The sequence below is a fragment of the Caretta caretta genome, chromosome 1, assembly GCF_965140235.1.
Source record: "Caretta caretta isolate rCarCar2 chromosome 1, rCarCar1.hap1, whole genome shotgun sequence".
Taxonomy (NCBI): Eukaryota; Metazoa; Chordata; order Testudines; family Cheloniidae; genus Caretta; species Caretta caretta.
The window spans coordinates 111,962,299-111,987,583 of record NC_134206.1 but is presented as its reverse complement, the minus strand read 5'-3'; the positions used below and the strand labels follow the sequence as shown (position 1 = coordinate 111,987,583).

General features: G+C 43.0%; 1 protein-coding gene across 3 annotated transcripts in view; it reads left to right on the top strand.

The window, feature by feature from the left end:
* Positions 1-23,457, top strand: part of DCUN1D2 (defective in cullin neddylation 1 domain containing 2) — a 58,169-nt gene extending 34,712 nt beyond the window's left edge. For 2 of the 3 annotated variants that reach the window (XM_075129975.1, XM_048855988.2), the window contains exons 5-7: positions 4,586-4,668; positions 13,021-13,117; positions 14,255-23,457. In XM_075129975.1, coding sequence (XP_074986076.1) covers positions 4,586-4,668; positions 13,021-13,117; positions 14,255-14,334 — 260 coding nt within the window. In that variant the 3' untranslated portion in view covers positions 14,335-23,457. Of the gene's footprint in view, positions 1-4,585; positions 4,669-4,812; positions 4,928-13,020; positions 13,118-14,254 lie in introns of those variants that run through there. The other variant, XR_007357450.2, reaches the window with a different exon arrangement.
* Positions 23,458-25,285: the final 1,828 nt, after the last annotated feature.

The window sequence follows — 25,285 nt, the reverse complement described above, 5'->3', positions numbered from 1 at the left end:
GTAGGGCTGGAAGGGACCTTGAGAAGTCATCAAGTCCAGCCCCCTGCACTGTGGCAGGGCCAAGTAAACCTAGATCATCCCTGACAGTTGCTTATTCTTACTGTTGTTAAAAACTTCCAATGATGAGGATTATACAACCTCACCTGGAAGTCTATTCCAGAGTTTAACTACCCTTTTTTATATTTTCCTAATATCTAACCTAAATCTCCCTTGCTGGAGATTAAGCCAGCTACTTCTTGTCCTATCTTCAGTGAACATGGAAAACAATTAATCACCATTCTCTTTATAACAACCCTTAGCATATTTGAAGACTGTGATGAGTTCTCAGTCATCTTTTCTCAAGACTAAATATGCCCAGTTTTTTTAACCTTTCCTGATAGGTCAGGGTTTCTAAATCTTTTATCATTTTTGTTGCTCTCCTCTGGACTCTTTTTCTAATCTGTCCACATCTTTCCTAATGGGTGGTGCCCAGAACTGGATACAGTACTCCAGTTGAGGCATCACCAGTGCCTAGTGGAGTGGGACAACTGCCTCTGTGTCTTACATACAACACCCCTGATAATCATTAATGCTAACTTTACTACCCATTATGAATTTTTCTCTTTGCTATCTGTCTCAGAAATCACTACATAAAAGAGAATTTAGAAATATGAATGTGTAGTTCAACCTTCTGCATGAGAAGTATGCTTATTGTACATTGTTATATCAAGCCTGTCCTATATTTTTGTTGCCTACTTTGCAAGAGATTGCTTGCCACATACACACAGAGAATTCCCCTCAAAGTATAGTATTAATGTTAGAATAACATTTAACATTCCCCAAAGCTTTATTTTCACCATATTAAACTAAATACAATCTTGAAATAATCAGGTTCACTTTAATTAACAATAAACATATTCATAAATGAGACATTCTATTTAAATATAGATGCTATAATAAATAAAATCACAAAGAACTTCTACCCCTGCGTCCTTTTAACTTCCTTTGCACCCCTTCCTTCGTAATAGGTGTATTTAATATTTTAAAACTTTTGTCTCATAAAAGTAGTGCTTTCCTACAATGTGCATTTCAATGTAAAATGTCATATGGTGGTGTTGGAAGGTTGATTTCTCTATGTTAGATGGGATAACATTTCATAATTATGAGCTGAGTGACCATTGCCAAAACCAGTCAACTCATAATGAATCATTGAAACTATAATGTTGTTCACATTAGTTCCTTCCTGTTTCCATCTCTATTCATTCAACATTAAGTATACATGAGTAGTGGAATAAAATAGTTGTGTATAATATCCCCTTGCATGTACTAATGTAATTTTTGTTCTGACTATATTATATGTTAACTCTTTCCAAATAAATGTCTGTCTTGGTGCATTTTAAACACATTCATATTTTTTCTTACAATAAGTTCATGTATTGCATGATTGTGGACCATCATGTCCATAAAATGAGGAGATGAGTGCCAGATCATCACACGGCAAAGGTTGGAAATGCTCTATCAGAGTTTATGCTTTTTCTTTAAAACTTTTGTTTTATTAAATGTTACCTTAATCTCTAAAGAACATAAGATATTCAATATGTTATGTTGCAAACAAAATGCCTTGGGAAAAGAAGGCACCTTACCTAGCAAGACTTTTTTTTTTTCTTCTCTAAAGCCAGTCAGAGTTATAGGCTGAACCAGCTCAGTCTTAACTTAGTCTCCTCTTATGAATGTATGACAATAGTTTTTTATGACAAACTTTCTCTCCTGCCACCTCCTCGCACAGGTCCCTGTACTCATTCATTGTGTATGTCAGATAACTAAGCAGGATTCTTTGGTGTATGGGCCTTGGGTCTATAGCACCTCAGCTTTAGTGATTGTCATAGCATGATGTGTAGCAAATGAGAGGAGTCTGCTGGAAGAGGAAGAATAGCTTTGTGATCAGAGCACTGGACTGAGATGTAGGAAATACGGGCTCTGCCACAGATTTTTCTATCTGGAAATATAGTAGTTCCAGGTTTGAAAATGGGGGATAATAACAGTAAGGATGGCAAAAAATACTAAACCAGCTGTTTAATTCGTTGAGCACTAGTCTTCTACTGCACTGAACAAGGCAGGAATCTTGCAGAAAACAGTGTATGATGATATAATCTAACTGTTATTCATACAGTCAAGAGGACAGAGATGAAGGTGGTCGGGCACCTTTATCTTTGTCAATTTCTGACCTTTTAATGCTTCTGTCATAAACATACAGCTAACAATAGCATAAAATCCCTCCTTTACCTGTAAAGGGTTAAGAAGCTCAGATAACTTGGTTGGCACCTGACCAAAAGGACCAATAAGAGGAGAAGATACTTTCAGATTTGTGGGGGAAGGTTTTTGTTCTGTGTTTCTTTGTGTTCTCTCCGGGACAGCAAGGAACCAGGGCAGGGAAAATACATCTCCTAAAGCCATACCTGAACTAAGCATCTAAAATTACAAATTTTAAGTAATAGGAAGGAAATGCTTTAGATTATCTTTTATTTTAGCTTGTGAATTTTCCCGAGGCTAAGAGGGAGGTTTATTCCTGGTGGGGTTTTTTTTGTAACTTTAAAGTTTTGCCTAGAGGGGACTCCTCTGTGTTTTGAATCTGATTACCCTGTAAAATTACATTCCATCCTGATTTCACAGAGGTGCTTCTTTTACTTTTTCTTTATAATAAAGTTCTGTTTTTAAGAACCTGATGGGTTTTTAGTGTCCTGAAAACCCAAGGGCCTGGTCTGTGCTCACCTTGTTTACTCTCAAGTCTCCCCAGGAAAGGGGGTGAAGGGGTTTGGGGGGATATTTTGGGGAAACAGGAACTCCAAGTGGTCCTTTTCCTAAATCTTTCTCTAATTCACTTGGTGGTGGCAGCGATACTGTTCCAAGGACAAGGAAGAATTTGTGCCTTGGGGAAGTTTTTAACCTAAGCTGGTAGAGATAAGCTTAGGGGGGTCTTTCATGTGGGTCCTCACATCTGTACCCTAGAGTTCAGAGTGGGGAGGGAACCCTGACAGCTTCACTTCACAACTTTAATGCAGTTGTTTGTCTATTAATATACACACACATGCATATTTCAGAGTAGCAGCTGTGTTAGTCTGTATCCGCAAAAAGAAAAGGATTAAGTATACTGTAGAATAGAGGGGTGTGGGCAAGGTGACACGTCTGTCATAAACCTATGTTTTCAGCCAGAACTTCTGGATAATTCCTTATGGACTAGGACTCCTGGACAAGTACGCTGTAATTCATTATTAAAACTAATCTCTCTCACAGTAGATATTTGAAAAGACTGCACTACTACTAATAAAAGTTAGTGAAATGTCTCTTAACTTAACAAGCAGAACTACTTTGGGATCCAAAAATCCCCTGTTCAGGTTCCATCTGAATGTGTCATCCCCCCACCCCCAGTGAACTAAGCAAAGGACTATCACTCATTTAACACTGTGGTTACTTTGCTAAATTCTGAACTCTAGTATCCATGATATTAAAATTTGTTTTATTCTTACCATGATTCACTTAAGCAACTAACTACTGTAGTCCACAGCCCAGAATTTCAAAAGCGTTCTTTTATTTTAGATACCTCACCTTTTTTGGGTACCCAAATACCTTAAAACATTTATACCCAACTTTGAAGGTATCTCAAGTTGAGTACTCCAAAAGTGAGGCACCCAAAATCATTAGTTGCTTTTGATAAATTGTGGCATAGGTCTTTAATATTGGGCATAGGCCTTCTTGTTATAAGTGACTTGTAGAAAAGCTATACTGTCATGAGGGTTGCTGCAGAAATATTGTGCTCCAGATGACTGAAAGCTTTTTTTTTTTTTTTTTTTTCTTAAAAGCCCTAAGAAATGCCAATCTAACACACAAAATGGGCAAGGAGACAAGGCATCCAGCATCTTTCAAGCTGAATATCTTGATTTTTGTGGATTTAAATCCAAACATTAATGTTAAGTCAATACCATTTTCTTCATGTGAATTGCTTTATGCATGTCTAGATGGATACTATATCAATACTTTTTATAAACTGGGGTTTAGCCAGGATTACTGATAATCACTGAGTGCTAGCTATATAGGTAAAGATACATTAGCGTGCTCAATGATAGCTTCAATGTTTTGTTCCGTCTTTTATCCTTCTCTGTATGTAATTGTGATTCCTTTTATGCCTACATTGTTCCATATGCCATTATTACTGTTGAATTGCTATCTTCAGTGGTAATCAAACCAGGCTGCTTTGATAATATATAACTTCACAGTGAACCAGTACTTCAAAATGTGAGTTTTTGAAAAGGCTTTCGTTACAAGTTAAAGGAAATTGAGCAAAGTCGCACGCAGTAGTATGACCTGTTTAACAGTTGAGCACTCCAGATCTACACTTAACAAATACATCTTTGTCGCTGTGTACCATGGAGACATATCCTAGGCTTCTACATCTCAACATGCAGGCAGCTTTTTAACTGGGTCTTAAGACCATTCATCATAAAAAGAGGTTTAAAAACTGGCCAATAAATTTGTATAGTGAGATGTATGGGTAAAATCAAAACTGTGTATAAAGCACTGTAATATGTGATTTTTGTCTTGTTTTTTGCAGATTTAGAAATGGCAATTGCATATTGGAATTTAGTCTTATCGGGAAGGTTTAAATTTTTAGATCTTTGGAATAAATTTTTGTTGGTAAGTATATTTTTCTATTCCTGTATGTGTTAATGCACAATAGTAAGGTGAACCCCACAGCTTGTAAGATTGTGTTCCCACTGCGCGCGCACACCAAAAAAAAAAAGATGAGAGTACAGTGAATGACAGCAGTTTCCTTTTCAGCATCTTTGCTTTATGAGAACTGATCCGGAACATTGTTAATGGACCCTAAATGAATCCTCTCTATAATTTCTCTCACTGGGGAAAGTGAAATGGTACCTAGAGGCAGTCCCATGAGGTATGCCTGCTTCGCAGCACCCCCCCCCCCCCCCGCTAGCTGAGCATGATGCTGCAAACACACTGGCTCAGTTTCCCCTTACTAAGGTTTTCTGTCTCCCAGGAATTCATGTGGCTCAGAGCTCCTCTTCATAACAACTTCTGGGCTCCCTTTACATCTCTTTGCTCTGGGATAGAGTGTTGACTCCCAGGGTGTTTCTTATGACTCTCAGCCTCAGCCCCTTTGGGCCACCTTTCCCTCTTCTATGCTCTGGGATATAGATCTGACCCTTCTTCCCTGGAGTCCTACCAGAATCTACTTTAGGGTCTTACACAGGAGACCAACTTGCTTCTTGTAGTTCTTCCTTCAAACTGAGTTCTCTCTGCCCTTTTATGGGGTCCTGATATTTATCAGTCTGTCAAATGACTCCAATTAGTTCAGCCGCCTTACTCTGGGAGGTAGCTAATTATGGCAAAGGGATGGGGGGAGCTGATTGAACAGGCCTCTTGGCCCTTAAGGAGAAGGCCTCCCTAGTCTGGGAACCACTTGACCTTGTGCCCTCTACTTGTAAAGGCTGAAGATACAATCTGACACCCTAAATTTAGATTGAGCCCTCATCCTGTCTATCCTCAGGCACATATGATTCTTCTTCGAGTATTGTCCGTATGGGTGCTCCACTATACATGTATCTGCATCTCTGCGCTGTTGATCGGAGAACTTTGGTGGTAGTCCTACCCATGCATGCATACTGGCTGGTGGGGAACAAGGCTAGCCATGGGCAGGCAATCCCTCCTCAGTTCCTTCTCAACTGCCCCTGGCTAGAGGCTGAGCTAGAGCTGTCCATTTGCAGGTCGTTAGTTCTCTTAGAATTGTTAATTTTAGCTTCTTTTGAAGCCCCTTTTATCTTTCTTTGCTTTGTTTACATTTTATTTTGGCTGTTGCCTTTAAAAAAAGAAAGAAGAAAAGAAAGGGACTTCATCAACTCCCTGTGATGGGATCCCCCTCACCCCACAGGGATATGCCTGGCTCTCCGGGCTTCAAAAAGGAAGCCTTTGCAAGGAATCTATCCCAGTGACTGACAGACACTCGCAGTGCATCTGCTAGGTGGGAGAGAAATAGAAGTGTGGCCTGTGTAAGCAACTGAAGCCCAGATCCAGGAAGGAGAGAAAACTGAGGCTCAGACTCCTACTTGTGGAGTCAGCCCTTCAACCTCCGGGGTCCTCGTGGGAGCCCTCGCCACAGCCCTCCACTCTGAAAGGAGGTAAACTCAGAGAGACACCTGTGAGCCACTCACATAAGGCATCTAAGAAAAGGTCCGTGCCTCCCCATAGCAAGCCCCAATGAAGCGAAAAACAATCCTCGGCTCAATCAGTATAATCAGTACTAACAGCACCAAAGCCACTGAAATCTGGTATCCAGGGCATGTGCTTTACCAAACTGACAGGGCAAGTTGGAATGCCTGAAGACTCGATGGGCACAAGGAAAGAAGCATCAATACCAGGGGTACATGAGAAACGTAGAATATCTGCCCCGGGGAAGGCTCCATCTGTGCGGTCATCAACATCACTACCGCTGGCGATACACCAGGCAGTGACGGACCCTGCTGTCAGATCTGCATCTCCGACACTGTAGGTGCAAGCGTCTTTGGCACCAACAGCCTCTGCCAGTACCAATGCCCTCCACGCTGACAGATTTCCGGTGCATGACGGATCTTTTAGTGTCCAACACACTGGACTCTCCTCTGCTCAGTAATGGGGGCCCGGTACCAAATTCACACAGAGCCCTTGACTCACTGATGACCTCCTGCCACACACTGCTCTTTTGGTTGTCAGAATCAGAATGTGAGCGAGCTTCCCTCACTCTTCTCACCCACCATATGGAGCCCAGTTTCATTATGGACACTGGGCATATCACCCCTCTGACCTGCAGCCTCCCTGGTTTGGGCAACTATGGTACCAATCACTGAGCCCCTTCCCATCTCAATGGCTGTACTGGGACCCCTGGCAGGCCCAAAGGTAACAGGCCTCCATCACTGCTAGTGTGGCCTACCCACAGCCAAGGAAGTACCCTCCTTCAGCCATTGCCTCAAGGACCTCTGAACTCCCTGAACAGGCAAGAGAGGAACCGGAGGCCAAAGTTGAGGAGGAAGTCATTTCTTCAGCCCACTTCTTGTCATTACCATCAGATGAGATGGTGATGCCTCCTCCGCCATGTATAGAGGATGACTTTAAACTGTTCTTGGGCTTGGCACAGAGGATGGCAGAGACACTCCAAATATTTTTACAAGAGGTGTCTGAGTCAAATTACAAACTGGTGGAAATTCTGCATTTCTCCACCTCCTCCAGAGTGGCCCTCCCTATTAATAAGGCTCTACTGGATCCCGTCAGGGTGATGTGGCAGACCCCCACATCCATCCCACCAACTTATAAGAGGGAGGAGAAGACATGTGCCAGCAAAGAACATGGAGTTCCTGTTCTCACACCTGCCTCCCAATTCAATCATTGTGGATGAGGTTTACTCTTGAAGCCACCAATACCACTTTAAGTCCACCACTTATGACTGGGATTGGAAGCACCTGGACCTACTCCTCGGCCACCCTCCAATTCATAATGGCGAACTATCAAGCCTTGTGGGCTAAACACAACTATCAGAAGTATGTTAAGCTTAGTTCTCTTATTGAACACCTCCCCAATTCTCACAAGGACCAATTTAAAGCCTGGATTAATGAAGGCCAGCTGGTGGCAAAAAGGTCTCTCCAGTCTGCACTTGATGCAGCTGACACGGCAGCATGTTCTATTTCAAATGCCATTGTGATGTGACGGGCCTCCTGGCTTCATTGTTTGGCTTCCCCAAGGAGGTCCAAATGATGGTGAAGGACCTTCCCTTTGAGGGGATGAAATTATTTGCTGAAAAGACTGTTTCCTCCCTCCACACACTAAAAGATTCGAGGGCCCCTCTTCGATCCCCGGTATCTATACACCTGGGTACAAAAGAAGGCACAGCACTCAGTGACCACTCAAGCGCTGCTCACAATACTCCTCTCAATACTCATCCTAGTTTCCATCTCAATATACACAGAGATTGTATGAACCTCAGAGGAAGAAGCCCAGGTTCTCCAGATGAAAGACATCGGGATCTCAGCAAACTTCCTCTTAGCCCTCCACCTCAAAGAGATAGCTTTGACGGGATGGTCGAGGTACCTGTAGAACACTCTTCTCATTTCATACTGGAAAACCCCACCCATCCGTTCAGAGATAGTCTCACCCCGTTCCACAGCACTGGGAATGATAACCTTTGACAAATGCGTGTTGGAGATCATCCGAGATGGATACTCCATCCATTTCTCCCCCATCCCAAATATCTTTCCCAGTCCCTCTTCAAGGACCCCTATCACAAGAGCCTGCTGCCTAGGAGATAAACCACCTTCTCAGCATATGAGCCATAGAGCCAGTGCCCGCACATCTAAGGGACAGAGGCTTCTATTCTCATTACTCCCTGATACTGGAGGAAAAAAGGGGGTTGAAGACCTATATTGGACCTCAGAGTGCTCAACAAGTTTATCAGGGCTCAGAAGTTCAAGATGGTCATATTATCTACAATCATTCCAGCGTTAGAAAAAGAAGACTAGTTCTCAGCCCTCAACCTCCAAGATGCTTATTTTCATATCTCAGTTATACCGAGCCACAGACGTTACCTCAGGTTCGCGCTGGACCAAGACCACTACCAATACAGAGAACTCCCCTTTGGCCTCTCCTTGACCCCCAGAGTATTCTCCCAAAGTCCTCTCGGTGGTGGCGGCCCACTTATGCTCTCAAGACTTCATGATTTATCCCGACATGGACGATTGCCTTTTAAGGGCATGGTCCTTCGCAAAAGCCCAGCAAGTCACTCAGACCACACTGGATCTGTTTCAGAATCTGGGCCTACAGATCAATGAACAAAAATTGACATTAACACCAGAACAGAGGCTAGAATTCATAGGAGCCGACCTCAGCTCCATTCAGGCGAAGGCACTCATCCCACATTACAGATTTCTTAGTCTCTCCTCGTTGATGGAGACAGTACAATCCAGTCCCCATATTTCAGCCAGACAGTGCCTCCAACTCTTGGGACACATGGCTATGGGCACATCGGTTATAGCTCGTGCCAGACTACGCATGAAATGCCTCCAAGAATGGTTTGGTTTGGTTTGGTTTACAGGCTGAACAGACAACATAAGGAAACTGCTACTGATGCCCACCAGGGGCAAGCAATCCTTGGAGTGGTGGAAGGACCCAGTGAACGTCTATACAGGAATCCCATTTGTTCGGTCTTCCCCATCTCTGCTTCTGACCACCGATGCATCCCTCAGAGGATGGGGTGCACATCTCAGTGGTCGCACAATACAGGACAAATAGTTTCCAGCCGAGAGATGTCTTCACCTCAACCTACTAGAACTCAGAGAGGTCAGAAACATGTGCACTCACTTCCTCCCACGGTCAAAGATACGCACACAAGAGTCATGATGGACAATATGGCCTGTATGTATTACATAAACGATCAGGGAAGTACCAGGTCTCATTCCCTGTGTGTAGAAGCACTAAAACTATGGAACTGGTGCATCTCCCACAATATCTTAATATCAGTGGCCTACTTACTGGCAATTCACAACACAATGGGGGACAGTCTCAGCCACCAATTCCCACATGACCACAAATGGGAGATAGATTTGGTGGTACTCCATAACATATTCCAACAATGGGGGACACTGATGTTAGAGCTGTTCACTACTTACCAGAACAAGAAATGACCACAGTACTGTTCCAGACCGGAGATCGGACAACACTCCATGGGAGATGCCCTCCTCCCTCCATTGGACAAGGGCCTTCTTTACACCTTTCCCCCATTCCCTCTAATACTGAAATACTAATATTGACAGTGAAAAGAGAGAGAGTGAACATCATACTGATTGCTCCCACCTGGCCCAGACAGATGTGGTACCCTTACCTGTCACAGCTGACACTAAGTCCACCGATGATTCTTCCAGTCACTCCTTACTGTCTGTCGCAGAATGAGAGGTGTATTTTGCATCCTGACGTGCAGATTTTACATCTCAAAGCCTGGGTCTTTCACATAGAGACATCTTGCTCTGAGGAGGTACAGGAGGTGTTATTCCATAGTAGGAAAGGAGCTACTCACTGTACCTATCTACAAAAATGGAAGAGATTCCAAATCTGATTCCAGCCCAAAGGTTTCATCCCTAATACATCCACCCTACCGGTGATCCTAGACTACCTGTTGACTCTCAAGACGTCAGGGCTCTATCAGTTCACTAAAGGCTCATCTAGCATTGCAAATAGGTCAAAAGGTACAGTGATTTCAGCTCAGAGACTCTCCAAGTGTGTCTCAGACTGTATTAAACTCTGTTACCGATTGTGTAATGTAATACCCCTGTCTTTAATACAGACGCATCCTAGGAGGTCGGTCTCCTCCATCACGTTCTCCAAGGGTATCCCTATATCAGAAATCTGCAGAGCAGCTACCTGGGCATCTGAACATACCTTTGCAGAATACTGTGCCATCCTGGGGGATTTGGCTGCAGATGCCAAATTCAGTGCCACAGTACTATCATCCATATCAGACTCAACTCCAAAGTCCCAGCCTCCAGTGGTGGGCACTGTTCGGGAGTCACTTACAGTGGAGCACACATAGGGACATTACTTGAAGAGAAGATTACTCACCTTGTGCAATAATGATGTGTCTCTCTGTGGGTGCTCCACGAACCACCCTCCTCCCCTCTACTTCAGAGTTCTAGTTGCTGACTGTGCAGTAGAGAGGAACTGAGGAAGGATTGCCTGTGCACACTGGCTAGCCTTGTGGCAGGCAGGGAGCAGCGCATGCGTGGCTGGGACGACTGCTACCAAAGTTCTCCGATCAACAGCGCAGGAAAGCTGCTGTTATTTTATTAATAAAACTTTAAAACTTAGTCACTTGGTGTGCTCCTTCATCTCCTCCCCTAATGATCCTGCGGCCTCAGCCTAATCACCTGATGCCTCAGGCATATTGGTAACATAAATCTGTCACATTATTAATAAAATAACAGCAGTGAGCGCGGGGGCTCCCCCCCGTCACTCAAAGGAAGGAAGAAAGTGTTAGTGCCCGTGCCCTAACCCACTTTCATACTCACACACGCTCAACCCAAGGCTGGCCAAGCCTGGGTGTAACATAAGAAGAAGAGGGGGAAGGGTGGACAAGAATTCTGTCCTGTGCACAGGCCGTCCAGGATCCGCTGTTGATCTCTGACTTGCTTTGACTCTTGAGAGGATTTTTAAGTCCTGGGTTCTTCCAGGGGCATTTCGTTAAGGGACCTCTATCCCCCGTGCTTTTTGTACCAGTCCAAACTGGCTTTCTGTGGCTTCCTCAGCTTCAGGGACGCAAAACCGTTGTTTTTCCCCCTCGCTGGCCTTCACCGTCTCACTAGTTTTTGCAATCCCCTGCAGTCTTGTTCAGCTTACTTCTCTTTTCTCACGGCTGGTTGGGGTTGGAATCCAGGCTCCCGTCTTTCTTGGCATTAGAGAGTCTGCTTGTGTGCATTGGCCTTGGGCAGCTGGAGTCAGCTTCTTATTTTCAGACCTAGCTGGATCGTTGAGTTAACCCGTTCCTTTCTCCCTTCCTCCCCCTTTGGCCTCTCGCAACCTGCAAAGGAATCTTTCGCTCCACACTCACACCTTCAACCCCTCCCAAAATCCTTTCCCATGCATATGTGTATATAGGTGCTAGCAATATACAATGCTGGTGCTTACCCGGGGGAGCAATTTTACTGTGCCTGGGACAGGGCCTGCTCCCCTAGGGGGGCACGGCGGGTCTTTTGGGGGTGGGGGGCACGCGGCGGATCCAGGCCAGCCCCCGAAGGGGCAGGGAGGGAGCGCCACCCAGTCCCTCCCTGCCCCCAGCTCTGTTCCAGTCCTGCCCCCAACCGTGGCCCCATCCCCAGCCTCGGTGCAGCTTTGCGCCTGGCTGTGGGCCTGGCGGCGGCTCTGCTCCCACCCCAGCCTTAGCCCCTGGCCACGGCTCCATTCCCGCCTGGGGCCGAGGCTGGGGCCAGAAGCGGGGCCAGGAGCTGAGCGGCAGTTCGGTCCCTGGCCCCGCTCTTGGCCCCCTTACCCATGTCTGCTTCGTCTCTCCCCCCATTCCCCCAGCCATGCCCGGCTCCGGGGGCAGAGGCAGCATGGCCCTCAAAAATCTGGGGACTGCTGGCTTAAATCTTGAGGTGCTCTGACCTGTGAGTCCCAGTGCAAAACCCGAAGAATACTCTTGTTTTTAAAACATATTTGTTATAGATATTTCTCTGCTGCTGCTGCTACTCCACTAAAAGCTGTGTGAGGCAGTGGAAAGGGGTAGTATTTTTTGAAATGCTTATGATCTAATAGGGGCTCACATACATATGGAAGCACCAGAGGTTTGTTTTGGTTCCATTATAGCACCTCCCTAGTTTTTTTTGGTGGTATATCTAGCCTGCTGCCCACCCGTGAATGGGTTTCTCCCCTTTGCCATTAACTGTTTTCATCCACAATCTCCTGGCCTCTCTCCAGCAACCTTATGCCTGTCTCAGCCTGTACCCTCTGTACCCACCCACCCACATACCAGTTTTTTGATTCCTCATGCCATCTGGTGACACTATTTTTCCCCTGCTGGGCAGAAGTGGAGCTGATCTTGCAGCTTTCCAAATTGGGGAGGAAGTTAGGAAATATAGTCTGATCTCCTGCTGAAGCAACCAGAATTGCAAATGGGGAGTAGGGATCTGGACTTTGGCTGGTTGCTTGTCTGAGTGCTTGATCCTAACGGTCACTGTTCTAAAAATAATAATAATAATTAATTGATGTGAGTGGATCAGGAGAAATAAATCAGTACTATTAAATGTGCTCTATACAGTTACCTTTTTTAGAAATATTTTATTTAGTAGTTTTCTTAGAAAGCTTTCAGTGTTAGTAAAGAGGATTCTACAAGATGGTGTTAGTATATAACAATGTAAGTTTTTTTTTTTTTTTTTTTAGTGAAATCTGGATTTAAGGTAACTGCAGAATTTGAAAATAACTTGTATCTTAAACAATATAATTTGTTTCCATATTACATAGGAACACCATAAAAGATCAATCCCAAAAGATACTTGGAATCTTCTGTTAGACTTTGGAAATATGATTGCAGATGATATGTCAAACTATGATGAAGAAGGTAATTAATATGAATTTTAATATTTTTAAAAATTGGATTTAGCAAAATTGAAATAATGCTGTGAATAAACGCCAAAACACAATTTACACCCAATGTTTTAAAATGTCTACTATCGGGAGCAGAGCTACAAATATACTAGATCATATTTGCTGCCGAGAATGTTGCCTGTAAGTAGGCTGAACAGGATCTTGCTTTAATATGCAGATGAAGGTAAGCAGTCCTGGACTGCATTGGTACAGTATGTGCTATCTAACATGTTATGTTACAGGAGCCAAAATAATACTGTGTATTTTCATACAAAAATCTTTATTAGCTTTAAATTAAGCTAATTTAAGTAAGATAAGCTGGGGGGGGGAGGGATAGCTCAGTGGTTTGAGCATTGGCCTGCTAAACCCAGGGTTGTGAGTTCAATCCTTGAGGGGGCTGTTTAGGGATCTGGGGCAAAAATTGGGGATTGGTCCTGCTTTGAGCAGGGGGTTGGACTAGATGACCTCCTAAGGTCCCTTCCAACCCTGATATTCTATGATTCTATGATTCTAAGGCTACCAAACTTAGAAAAATATCTACACAAAAATAGCTTTTTAATAGCATATAGAAGTCTGGAAGTGAAAATTAAGTTTATGAAAATATTCATTAGTTCATAATCGATGTAAATGTCTAATAATAAAAACTAAACATTATCTCCTCTAGTAAAAAAATATTAAGGACAAATATCTTTCTGCATTTTGATATTCTCACGAACATATGTTATGCTGTGGTCCCAAATCTACAAACATGTACACATGTTGAGTATCTTTATGCATGTGAATAGTTCCCATTATATGAATGTCTCTAATAGGAGTACCATGATCTTGCTTTGAACTCAAGTTTATTATAAACATCTCATAATATGAATTATGATACAACTTGCAAATAGTTTTCGCTATGAAGTATAGCTCAGAGAGAACATGCTTTAATGTTTTCTTTTATTAGTTAGGCACGTTTTCTTTGTGCAGATTGCCCATGCCATCACCTTGTTATATCCAGTCCAATGACTAAGATATAGGTCATGCTGCGAAGTTGATATCCCTTGTGTTTAAAAACTAAATAGATTTATTTTAAGTTTTATGACTTTTTACATGTTTGACTTCTCTTTAGGAGCATGGCCTGTTCTCATAGATGATTTTGTGGAATATGCACGACCAGTAGTCACAGGAGTAAAGCGTAAAACCTCCTAACCACAGACACTTCCAAATGGACTAAGTTTGCAGTCTGAACTCTATCAGGTAATGAAGACCTTTTCTCCAATAACTGCACACCGTCACTGGTTTTAATAGTCGTGGCAAGATGCCACTGACAAAACTTGAAATTGCGCCTTTCTGCCTAAAGAAAATGATGGCTGACTCATGGACACAGCAAGAAGAAACTCAAGATAGCCCAGGCTGTTCATAGGATATTGGCTTCAATTATTGTGCTGGTTGTATCATATAGGATGTAGATTTTGCATGATTTTATACTTTGGAGAAGTTTAACTAGAAGCCATTTTAAAGTTTTGACAGCACGGCATGCCATTCAGTTCATGATCCAAGATGAACACCAGCAGTTACATAATTAAAACTGTATTATATTGTACTTATATTAAAAGCAGTATTTGTGGTATATAAATTAAATCCCTAAATAAAACTTATGTAGTATGGTGTATTTTTATACAAGTCAGCTCTGTGTAAGTATCTGCCCTAATATAAACTTGTAACAAAACACTTACTGACACTTTTTTCTTGGTGCCAGGATTCTAGATTTATATTTTTACGCTCTCAGAAATGTACAGACCATGACTGTTTTTTTCCCCTTGTAAGATCAACTTCTTCATCACAGTGTTCACCTGATGTGTGTGTGGTTATGTTAGCTATCAATAGCATTGCTGCACAAGGACTGCTCTACATTGTTTTGACTCCAAGAATGGTTTGAATATGATTATTTACACTGTTGATTGATTAGTCTTTTTTAAATAGTCCCTAAAACAACCAAAGACACATTTTTATAATTCATAATTGATAGATAAACATAATTCAGTTTTTCTTCATCTTTACATTTTCCATTTACTTTTTTGTAAATAATGAATTGGTGGGATTTGAGGATTTTAGTAGCCTTCAATTTACCGTAAAATAGCTAGGTTCCATTTAAATGCAATATTCTGTGCATGCAGTTCCTGATATGATCTCAACCCCAAAAAGGAAGGGGGAAAATAAACACACACAACCACACTATGGACAGTATATCTTAACTCCCCTTCTCAAAAACCTTTGGCAGGGGGGTGATTTTTTTTCTCTACATTATGAAGCCTCTTGCTTCTTGTTCTAAATATTCTGTAAAACAAATAATAGTTCTTCTTTGAATAGTGTCCCTGTGGGTGCTCCACTTCAGGTGCGAATGTGCCTTAAACCCTTGATCAGAGATTTTCCATTAGCCATGTTCATTTGGCCCACACAAGCATCCTAAATATCTTTAAACCTCACACCAAGGCTACATAGGGTTGTGCAGGCAATCCACCCTCAGTTCGTTCTCAGTTCCTCCTTGGCCTCAGCTAGACCCCTAATGCGTCTGCCTGGAACGTGCCTTGGCTAACTTCTTGTTTATAGTTTAGTGTTAGCATTAAATAGTTGTTAGTAGATAAGTAGCGTGAGGATTAACTTTTTGCCTCTCCCTCCCTCTGGGAAGCCTTTCTCTCCTGGCGTGGTGTACTTAGCTCTACAGGATTCAAACATCTCCCAGTCAGCGGCAGCCACTCTTAAGTCCACCGCTTGGGAGAGTCGCATGTCTACTAGAAGGAGACTTCTGCCTGGCCCTTAAATCCAGGGCAAGGAAGAGCCAGGAGATCAAGTTGAGACAGCTGCTGATGGAGCACTCCCTTCGACCTGCTTTAGAGAGTCATGTCAGGATATCCCTGCTTTGGACATCTGTCTCCGAACAGATCCAATGCCCCTTTGACCTCAGCGCAGATCTCCTCTAGTAAGGGGAAGACTTGTGAGGCCACAGTGAAGTCTCCCAAAAAGAGGAGCACTGGATCCCATCATAAGGAGACTGTTCTCAAAAGATCTTGGTCCCCCACTAAGTCCATGGTATCAGAAGCCTCAACCTCTCTGCTTCAGACCATAGAGGTGAAAGACTCCTCCAATACCAGTGAGTCCAAATAGTCCCAGAGTTCTGACAGAGCCCTGGTACTGACTATAGGGGACAAGGAGGACAAGGATAAGGGCTTCTCCAGCCCATTACCACTGAGCATGGCTTTATCGTTGGCACCTCCCCAGTTGGGACAACTCAATATCACACAACCGAAGTGTGTGACACCACCGGTACCTACTTTGGTATGCTCAAAATCTATAGTACTGTCTGCTTCCATTGCCAAGCACACTACCATGGCGGTACCGATCCTTCGCTTGGTACCACAGGAATTCAGATACTCAAATGACTTATCAATGGCTGATGGACCAGAATCTCTACTGCTCATGGGTACTAAATGCTTCTTGGTATCAAGAGCCCAGTCTCTGGACTACCATCGCTCTCTGGTACTGCTGGACTCTCCACCCTTTTCCACTTGTGCTCCGCCATTGGAGGATACCCAAGGAGGAGGAAGACTTCCTTCAATCTCATCCAGGGTTCTCTTGCACATCCACATAGAAATCTGTTATTTGACTCCCATAGGGAAGATCCTCAGGCTTGACACCAAGGATGGTGGGACCAACCCTAGATGCCACTTTCTCTCCCATTTGGTTCCTCCCAATGGCCATACTGGGATCCCTGGGCTGAGTACTGATAGCAACTTGTCAGAAACCAGTTCTGACACATTGGAAGGTTAGAGATGTTCAATCCTCTACTCCCCAACCAGGTCCCCAATACAAGGAAACGTTTGAAGAACAGAAGTCTAGGGCAGATGAAGAAGCCAGCCCTCACTCCTATCTCTTTATCATCTCCAGATGTGGCAGTTATACCTCCACCACGATCGATGGTTGATGATTTCCTGCAATTTCAGGACCTTATAAAGTGAGTAGCCAGTACTCTTCAGATACCACTCAAAGAGGTCAAGGATTTGCAACACAAATTGCTTGACCTTTTGCAATCTGCAACACTCACTAGAGTTGCACTACTCATTAATGAGGTGTTCCTGGACCGAGCAAAGACAGTTTGACAAACATCTTGTAACATTCCACTAACTTGAAAACAGGTGGATAAAAGGATTCTGAATTTTTATTCTCGAATCATTTACCTAATTCTCTGGTGGTGGATGTGGTAAATGAGTTGGGTAAGCAACACTACTCAGTCTACCCCATATGACAAGGGCCAAAAGCATTTAGACCTCTTTGGATGGAAGTCCTATTCTTCCTCAACTCTGCAGTTTCAGATCGCAAACTATCAGGCAGTTATGGCCAAATAATAATTTCACAAACTCATGCATTTACAATCTTTTTATTGATTTTCTACAGGAACAGAGGAACCAATTTCATGCCATTATTGCCGGGGGTCAGTTATTAGCTAGAACTTCTCAAGCGTTCTTGGATGCTACATACACCAATGCCAGCTCCATCTGTGTGGTAGTAGTTATGCCCAGGGTGCCATGGCTCCAACTCTCAGGGTTTCCGAGAGAGGTTCAGAACACTGTTGAATGTCTCCCCTTTGATGGTTGAAAGCTGTTTGCAGAAACCACAGATGAGTCTCTTCACACATTGACAGACTCCATGGCCTTTTTAAGATCTCTGGATGCACCAAACCCCCCATGAAGAGGCATATGTTCCAGAGAAAAAAAGCAGCTCCTCCTTCTTGCAAAAGTTCCAAATCATCATTGAAACAACAATTTTGACCAGTTGGTCAAGGGTTTGAATCCTCCCACACCTCTGATTCAGCAGCTTGTAACCCTTTGCCCATCTCTCCCTTTTTGAAGACTGCTTTTCCCTTTCCAGCATGCTTGGAGGTGGATCACTACAGCCAAGTGGGTCATAAAGGTCATAACATCAGGCTACCCTGTCCATTTTTTATCCATCCCTCCCTCTCTCTCTCAAGCCTTTACTGAAGCAAGAAATAGATTCTCTTTCAATTAAGAGCAATAGAGCCAGTCCCTGCTCCTCACAGGGATAGGGGATTCTATTTGAGATATTTCCTTGTGCCAAAGAAGGATGGAGGGTGGAGACCAGATTTTGGATCTTAGGCTATTAAACAAGTTTGTAAAGTCTCATAAATTCAGGATGGCGACTCTGACTCTGATATAATCCGTATATCAGAGGCAGCGGAGAGGTGTCTTGTAGGTCCAGGGCTGAAAACCAACTTCCATATAGTGAGACACCCATTTAACAGAAAATATCTACGTTCTACTATAGCCCAGGAACATTTTTAATACAGAATACTTCCCTCTGGCCTTTCCTTGATCCTACGGGTGTTCTCAAAGGTCCTTGCGGTAGTGGCTGTTTATCTTCGTCAAGAAGCGATTTTAGTTTTCCCATACCTCAACAACTGGCTGCTCAAGGGTCAGTCTTACCAAGTAGTGCTGTCATCTGCTCAGACATCACTCTCTCTTTTCCAGGAATTGGGTCTTCAGCTCAATGTAAGAAAATCCACACTGATCCCTGTACAGAGAATACAGTTCATACAGTGTATTTGAATTCAATGACAGCCATAGCATACCTTCCCATGGAAAGATTCTTAACTTTATTACATCTAATCAGGACCATTGAAGGGAGACTTTAATCCTCAGAAAGAAACTGTCTACAGCTTCTGGGTCATATGGCAGCTTGTGCCTTCATGACCAATCATACAAGACTATGACTGCTGCTCCCAGGGCTGGCTCAGAACATTCTGTTCACAAACCAGACACAGTTTGGACAAGCAGGTCACAGTCCCTCTCCATGTAAAGAAGTCCCTAGACTGGTGAAAAGATCAACTCAACGTTTATGTAGGCACTCCTGTTGTTCACCCAACTCCAACAATAATTGTGACAACAGATACGTCTTTGCTGGAATGGGGAGCTCACCACAGTGCCATCACAGCTCAGGGCAGAGGGAAACCAGTCTCCACATCAACCTGTTGGAACTCAGGGCAATCAGGAATGCTTGTCTTCATTTCCTACCCGTCATCAGGGCAAATGCATTAAGATCATGACAGACAATTTGGCCTGCCTGTTCTATGTCAACAAACAAGGGGGAGAGCAAGATCCCACTCCTTGTGCACTGAAGCAATAAAGCTGTGGAACTGTTGTACAGCCCATCAGATCCAAATTTCAACCGTTTACCTCCCTGGAGTTCAGTACACCAAAGCTAACAAGAAGTATTGTATGTTTTTTCTCAAGAGGGTGTCTAAGCTATCAGTCTCTGGGAGACACCTTTCTCCTATCTTGCACGAAGAGTCTATTCTATGCATTTCCTCCAACAGTGCGAATACGGAGACTAATGAACAGGATCAGACATGATACGGTCAGCGTTATGCTTATAGTACCGACCAGGCCGAGATAAACTTGGTATCCTTAGCTGTTTCAGCTGTACATCCACACAGCAACCAAACTTCTTATCATTCCTCATCTCCTCTCCCCAGACAAGGGTCATTTACTTCATCCCAACTTACGGATCCTCCATCTCAGGGCATGGTTCCTTAATGGTTCGTGTGATTAGAATCTACCTGTTCTGTGGAACTACAATAAATGTTACTGAATAGTAGAAAGCAGTCAACCCAAATTATTAACCTGCAGAAGTGGAATAGAGTCAGCCATTGGTGTCGGCGCCACCGACTCGTGTCTGAATCCTTGTTGCTTTCAGCTATTTTGGACTACCTGTTGGACTTAAGTTTGATTTCTTTATCAGTTAGCTTGATTTAAGGTTTATTTGGCTGCAATATCAGCTTTTCATCCTACAGTAGAAGGAGTTTCTGTATTTGCTCACCCTGTGTCTTTAGATTTATTAAGGTTTTGGGAAAACTCTTCCCCAAGTTAGGGACCCCACTCCAACTGGGAACTTCAACTTTGTACTTAGATGTCTCTCAAGACCTCCATTCAAACCAAGGACAATCTGCTCTTTGCTTCACTTATCCAGGGAGGACTGCCTGTTTAGTAGCTATTATGTTGGCCGGTATGGACAGAGAAATTGGGGCCTTGATGGCAGACCCTCCTTCCCACTTTATGGAGTTATTCAAGGACAAGGTCTCTTTACATCCACACCATAAGTTCTTACCTAAGGTACTATCAGAATTTCATCTTAACCAGTCCAGTTATCTTCTGGCTTTTTCCAAAACCACAAAAGTCTCAACAGAAGAGTTCTTTTCATACCTTAGAGATTAGGATGACAATGCCCTTCTATCTAGACAGGACCAATCAATTTCAGAAGTCACCCAGACTGTTTGTTTCCATTGCGGTCCATGACTTCTGCCAAGAGATTGTCGAGGTGGATCTCCGTGTGTATTGTCACTTGTTATGGTGCAGCTGGTACTCAAATCCTTCCTCCCTCCTCACCCCCCCGGTGACTGCACATTCTACCAGATCACAACATCCAGGGCATGACTCAAAAACATTCCAGTATCTTCAGTACATACGTTTAGTACATACAACACGAAGTCTTGTTCCATGCCTCCAGTTCAGGAGCAGCACTTGGTACTGTGGTCCTGTCTTCAGTTCTGGACTCAATTCTGAAGCTCCCTGCTCCAGGTGACTCCCAAGTAGTATCTCCACAAGAAGCGCAGCACCCATAGGGACACTACTCGAAGAAGAAGAGGTTACTCACCCTGTGCAGTAACTGTGGTTCTCTGAAATGTGTGTTGCTCTGTGTGCTCCACTACCTGCCCTCCTTCCCCTCTGCTTCAGACTGTTCTCTGTGCAACATTTGGATGGAGAAGGAACCGAGGGATTCACACAGCCCTACATAGCCTCAGTGCGAGGTGCAAGGATACATAAGACACATTCATAGGCCAAATGGACCATGATAATGGAAAATGTCGGATCCAGGGCTCAAGAGGAGCATGAGCACCTGAAATGGAGCACCCATTGGGGTGCATGTCTCAAAGAAGCATAGTTACTCCACAGGGTGACTAACATCTTCTTATGGTGTAAGTCCATGCAATATCACTGACTTCAGTGGAGTTGCATCTGTTTATACCAAGTCTGAATCTGGTCAATCATCTCTGTTTTCCTATGATCTGTACCTTTCCGCAGGTGACCGCTGTGGTTTAGCACAAGGAATTAATCTTGTCTTTCTCAACAGTGTCTTCCTATCCATAAGCACAAAAAGTGCATATGATAGAGAGGTTTCATTGGAAAGTATTCAACATATTACTTTAACATACAGGGCTCTTGTAAACACTACCTCATCCTGCTGAGTATGTCGTCATCATTGTAAAAGTTTTTGTTAAAGCAAAGAGCTGTAAGTTACTTATGATTGATCTTTCCTTTAGTCAGAGTTGAATTGTCACAAGACCCTTAAAGGCATTAGCTAATCTTCTGAGCTATGTAATTTATTGATTGATTGATCTTTAGATCATATTCTATATCAATAATGTAAACATTTCATAACCTGTTGTACCATTTTGCTTCATCAGTCATGAAGATCTGCAGGACTCATCATATTTAAAAAAAACTCAACATTTTGACTTGTTAATAAGTACTTGACTTCTAATATGTCAAGACAACCTCCAATAATAAAGCATCTCTCCATAAATATCATGTTGACAAGGGAAATATTACCCCATTCTTTCTTCCACTTGTATGAATTTAAATTGTGCATGCTGGTAAAAAGTGAGGATGGGAATCTGTATTTGTCTGAATCCTGAAATGTCCTGTAATAAGTTCCATAGCAGAAGTGTTCTAACTAAACCATTGGCGCTTTTTTTTATTGTTCTTAGTCTAGTTCTACCCGTATTGAGCATTTGTAAACACATCTTGCTTGACAGTTTATCCACTAGATGTCAGTATCTCTGTCCTTAGACAACTTTCTCCTATCTATATGGGCAATTAGTATATAATATTTATAGTAACTAAGAAATAAAACTATTTTACTTTAACTAACCTCTGAAGCTTCTGCTTAGAAATACATTTGTATGCATAATTTAAATTATTCTACAGAAATCAAATGCAGCTAAAGCAAGAAAAGCAAAAGGATTGCATTGTTTTTACAAAACCAAATAGGTGAATAGTCTGTAGCCATTAGATATGAAATGTTTAACACTTTCCAATATCCTCAACTATATTTATCCAACCAAATGCAATAGCATAGTCCTTTATCAAACAATGTTGACCTGAAATATAGTTATGTACATTACAAACTAAGCATGAATTGCGTTAATCTATAGTTCTGTTATAGGCAACTGGGTAGCTTCCATTACAGGAGAGCTTGTGAAACATTTGGTTATGCTGAACACTTGCTAGAATCAATCTAATTGACACCCCTTCCTCTTTTTTTAAATTTATGTACTATATAAAATTCATCTGTATTAAAGGAAAACATTTTAAAAATACAGAGGTTATCATTCAGCTGAGTCTTGCAACCAGGTTGGGCTTGTCTGCTCTCTTCTGACTCTGAGAGGAAGGGGGTGCTCAGTGCTCCAGAGGATCTATAGTTTCCCTGGACACACGCACCTTTATCCACCCACTTTTAAGCCTTACTTCTATTAGGGCTCTTTCTGGAAAACAGATTCCATATTAGGAAGACTGGACAGGAGTTCCACAGTGCAGTTTGTGAAATTAGCTGGCCAGTAGGCACTTCATTATTGCTTAGGTGGAGTATCCCACTTCCTTGTTGCTACTGGTCTTCTGCACCTCTGAGGCTGTGTCTGGAATTTAGCCTAGATCCTCTTACATAATAGCACAGAACAATACCTCTTGGCTGTTAAGCCAGAGACATATTAAATATAAATATCTTGCTTTCACATAATTACTTTACTTTACTGGTTGCTTTTGTCCTTTGTTCAAACTTATTCAAAGGGGACTAGCTATGATTTGGCATTTAGGTAAAACGGTATATTGATAACATCTAAGCTGACCTGTTTATAACAGAAAAATTATACAAAAATCTGTCATCAGGTTGTTCACTGCATACAATATTAGTGCCTAGACACACTGTGTATTTTTTTTAAAGTTGGTGCCAATTTGTTTGGTTTGACTTGTTAGAATATCTTAAATTAATCATGGAGTTTGTACTTGATAGTTCTAAAACAATGTGATTTATCATGTGTCATGTTAAGGAGAACAAGCCTGCAGGCATTCACTCATGCAATGCACCTCATGAGAGTCTTGCTGCTAAGTAAGCTGTACATCTGTAAATTTTGTGATAATGGAAAAAGAATAAATAGACTTTCAATATAATGCATCAAAAACAATAAATTGTTTGGTGTTTGGTTTTCGTCTCTTTTCTCATTTGGAAATCTTGTGGTTTTACAGTTCAGCGTATTTGTTAGATCCTTGCATTCTTATTAAGTCATTCAGCAGATTACAAAGATCTAACAAAAATGAGGTTTTTAGTATTTAAGCTTAAAAGAAAATTGTCCATTTTGCTTAGCTGGGCAGTCTTATATTTCAAAAAGTTTAGAAATCCTTCTTGCGCTGTTTAACTGCAGTGATGGAATCATTAAGGTACAATGTAGTTGACCAAACATCTGTCTCAGGTCCAGGCTGCAAACTCCCAAATAAACTTCCTAGCATCAACTCCTTCCGCCTCAATTCTCTATCCGCTCATAGATCTTGATTTCCAATGGCATTCTTTCCAGCACACCACCTGTACTCCTTAGGGAGCAGTTCTAGGCCCCTATCTCTTTTTATTGATCTCACATATATCTAGCCTTAAATCATGTGGACATGTTATGCTATGGTTTTTAATATGAAAAGTGCACTAATGGGAGGTGGCAGACACCTTGCTTTTTTAAAGAAGTTATGTAACTTATGACAATGGGAATATGGAGCTCCATGGTTTTAATAAGTAAACCAGGTAGTTTTTCTTTGTCACTGAAGCAGTCTTGGAGCAAGGTAGAAAATGTAATCAAGTGCCTGTAGCATCAAAGTTAGGGTGGACACTCTATTAAAGCTGGTGCTAAGGCAACACTAGAATACTAGGGAGATGGGTCTGGTATAGAAATCTGACTAGAATAATGCAGTAGCACGTGCTGCCCCTTTGCCATGGGAGCCCTTCTTGCTCATAGTGAAATGAGGGTGTGAGGAGAAAACCAAGATGCTCTTTTTTTTTTAAATAGGAAGACTATTGAAGGAGTGAGAACAGTGGATGTCTCAGGAACAGTACAAGAGCCTCCTGAGAGGCGGGGAATGAGACACTGATGTGTGGACTCCTTCCCCAGCTGCTACTTGCACCTTCTCTGTAAATATGTAAGAGTGATTCCATGCTCCATCCATGCTTCCACTTGTTTCACCTCTAGCACCATGGTGGGAAAAGACTCTCCCTTAAAAGTGACCTGCACAAAGCTTTTAAAATCAGATAAGGCATGTGGGAGGGAGTCACTCAACACAGAGCCTGCTCACCAGCCCCCTCTTACGGTTTACTGCCCCCATCTCATGTTGTTCACCCTTTGCAGTTTGCTGCCTCTCCTTCCCCTTCATTTCGTATTGTTCCCATTTGCAGTTTGCTGCCTTCCTTCCCCCTTCACTCCTGCACGGTTCCCCCTTGTGGTTTGCCCTTCTCCTCTCCACCCCATGGTTTTTTTCCCCTTTGCAGTTTGCTGCCCCCTCCCTGACTTGTATGATTTCCCCCCTCCCCCCACCCTGCAGTACTCTATCCCCCTGTTTTGTAGGCCCTCCTTCCCTTTCTTTTCCTTCCTTCCCCCCATCTTGGGTGGTCCCCCTTGTGATTCCCTCTCCCCTGTGATTTGTTGCCGGCCTCTGAGTCCTGTTGCTGCTGCACCCGGCCCACCTCCCCTTGCTGTTTTCCTGCCTCGCCCAATCCCACTTGCCCTGTGCACCCACTTGTACCCACGTGTGTGTTCTTCTCCCTCCCCCCACCCCGCACTTTGATTCTCACTCAGTGCATTCTCCTCGTTTATATACACCCCCAAACTCCCAATGCAGCTGGAGAAGCCAATTTTCCTTGCCGTGCACACTGCTGCATTCCCCTCTCCCCTTCATTTGCATGATTAACTCCTCCATTTTGTGTTTGTGTCCTTCAGCTCCCATGTGGCTTCGTGTGGAGGAGTGGTTAGCGGCCTTCTCATTCACTTTGTCCC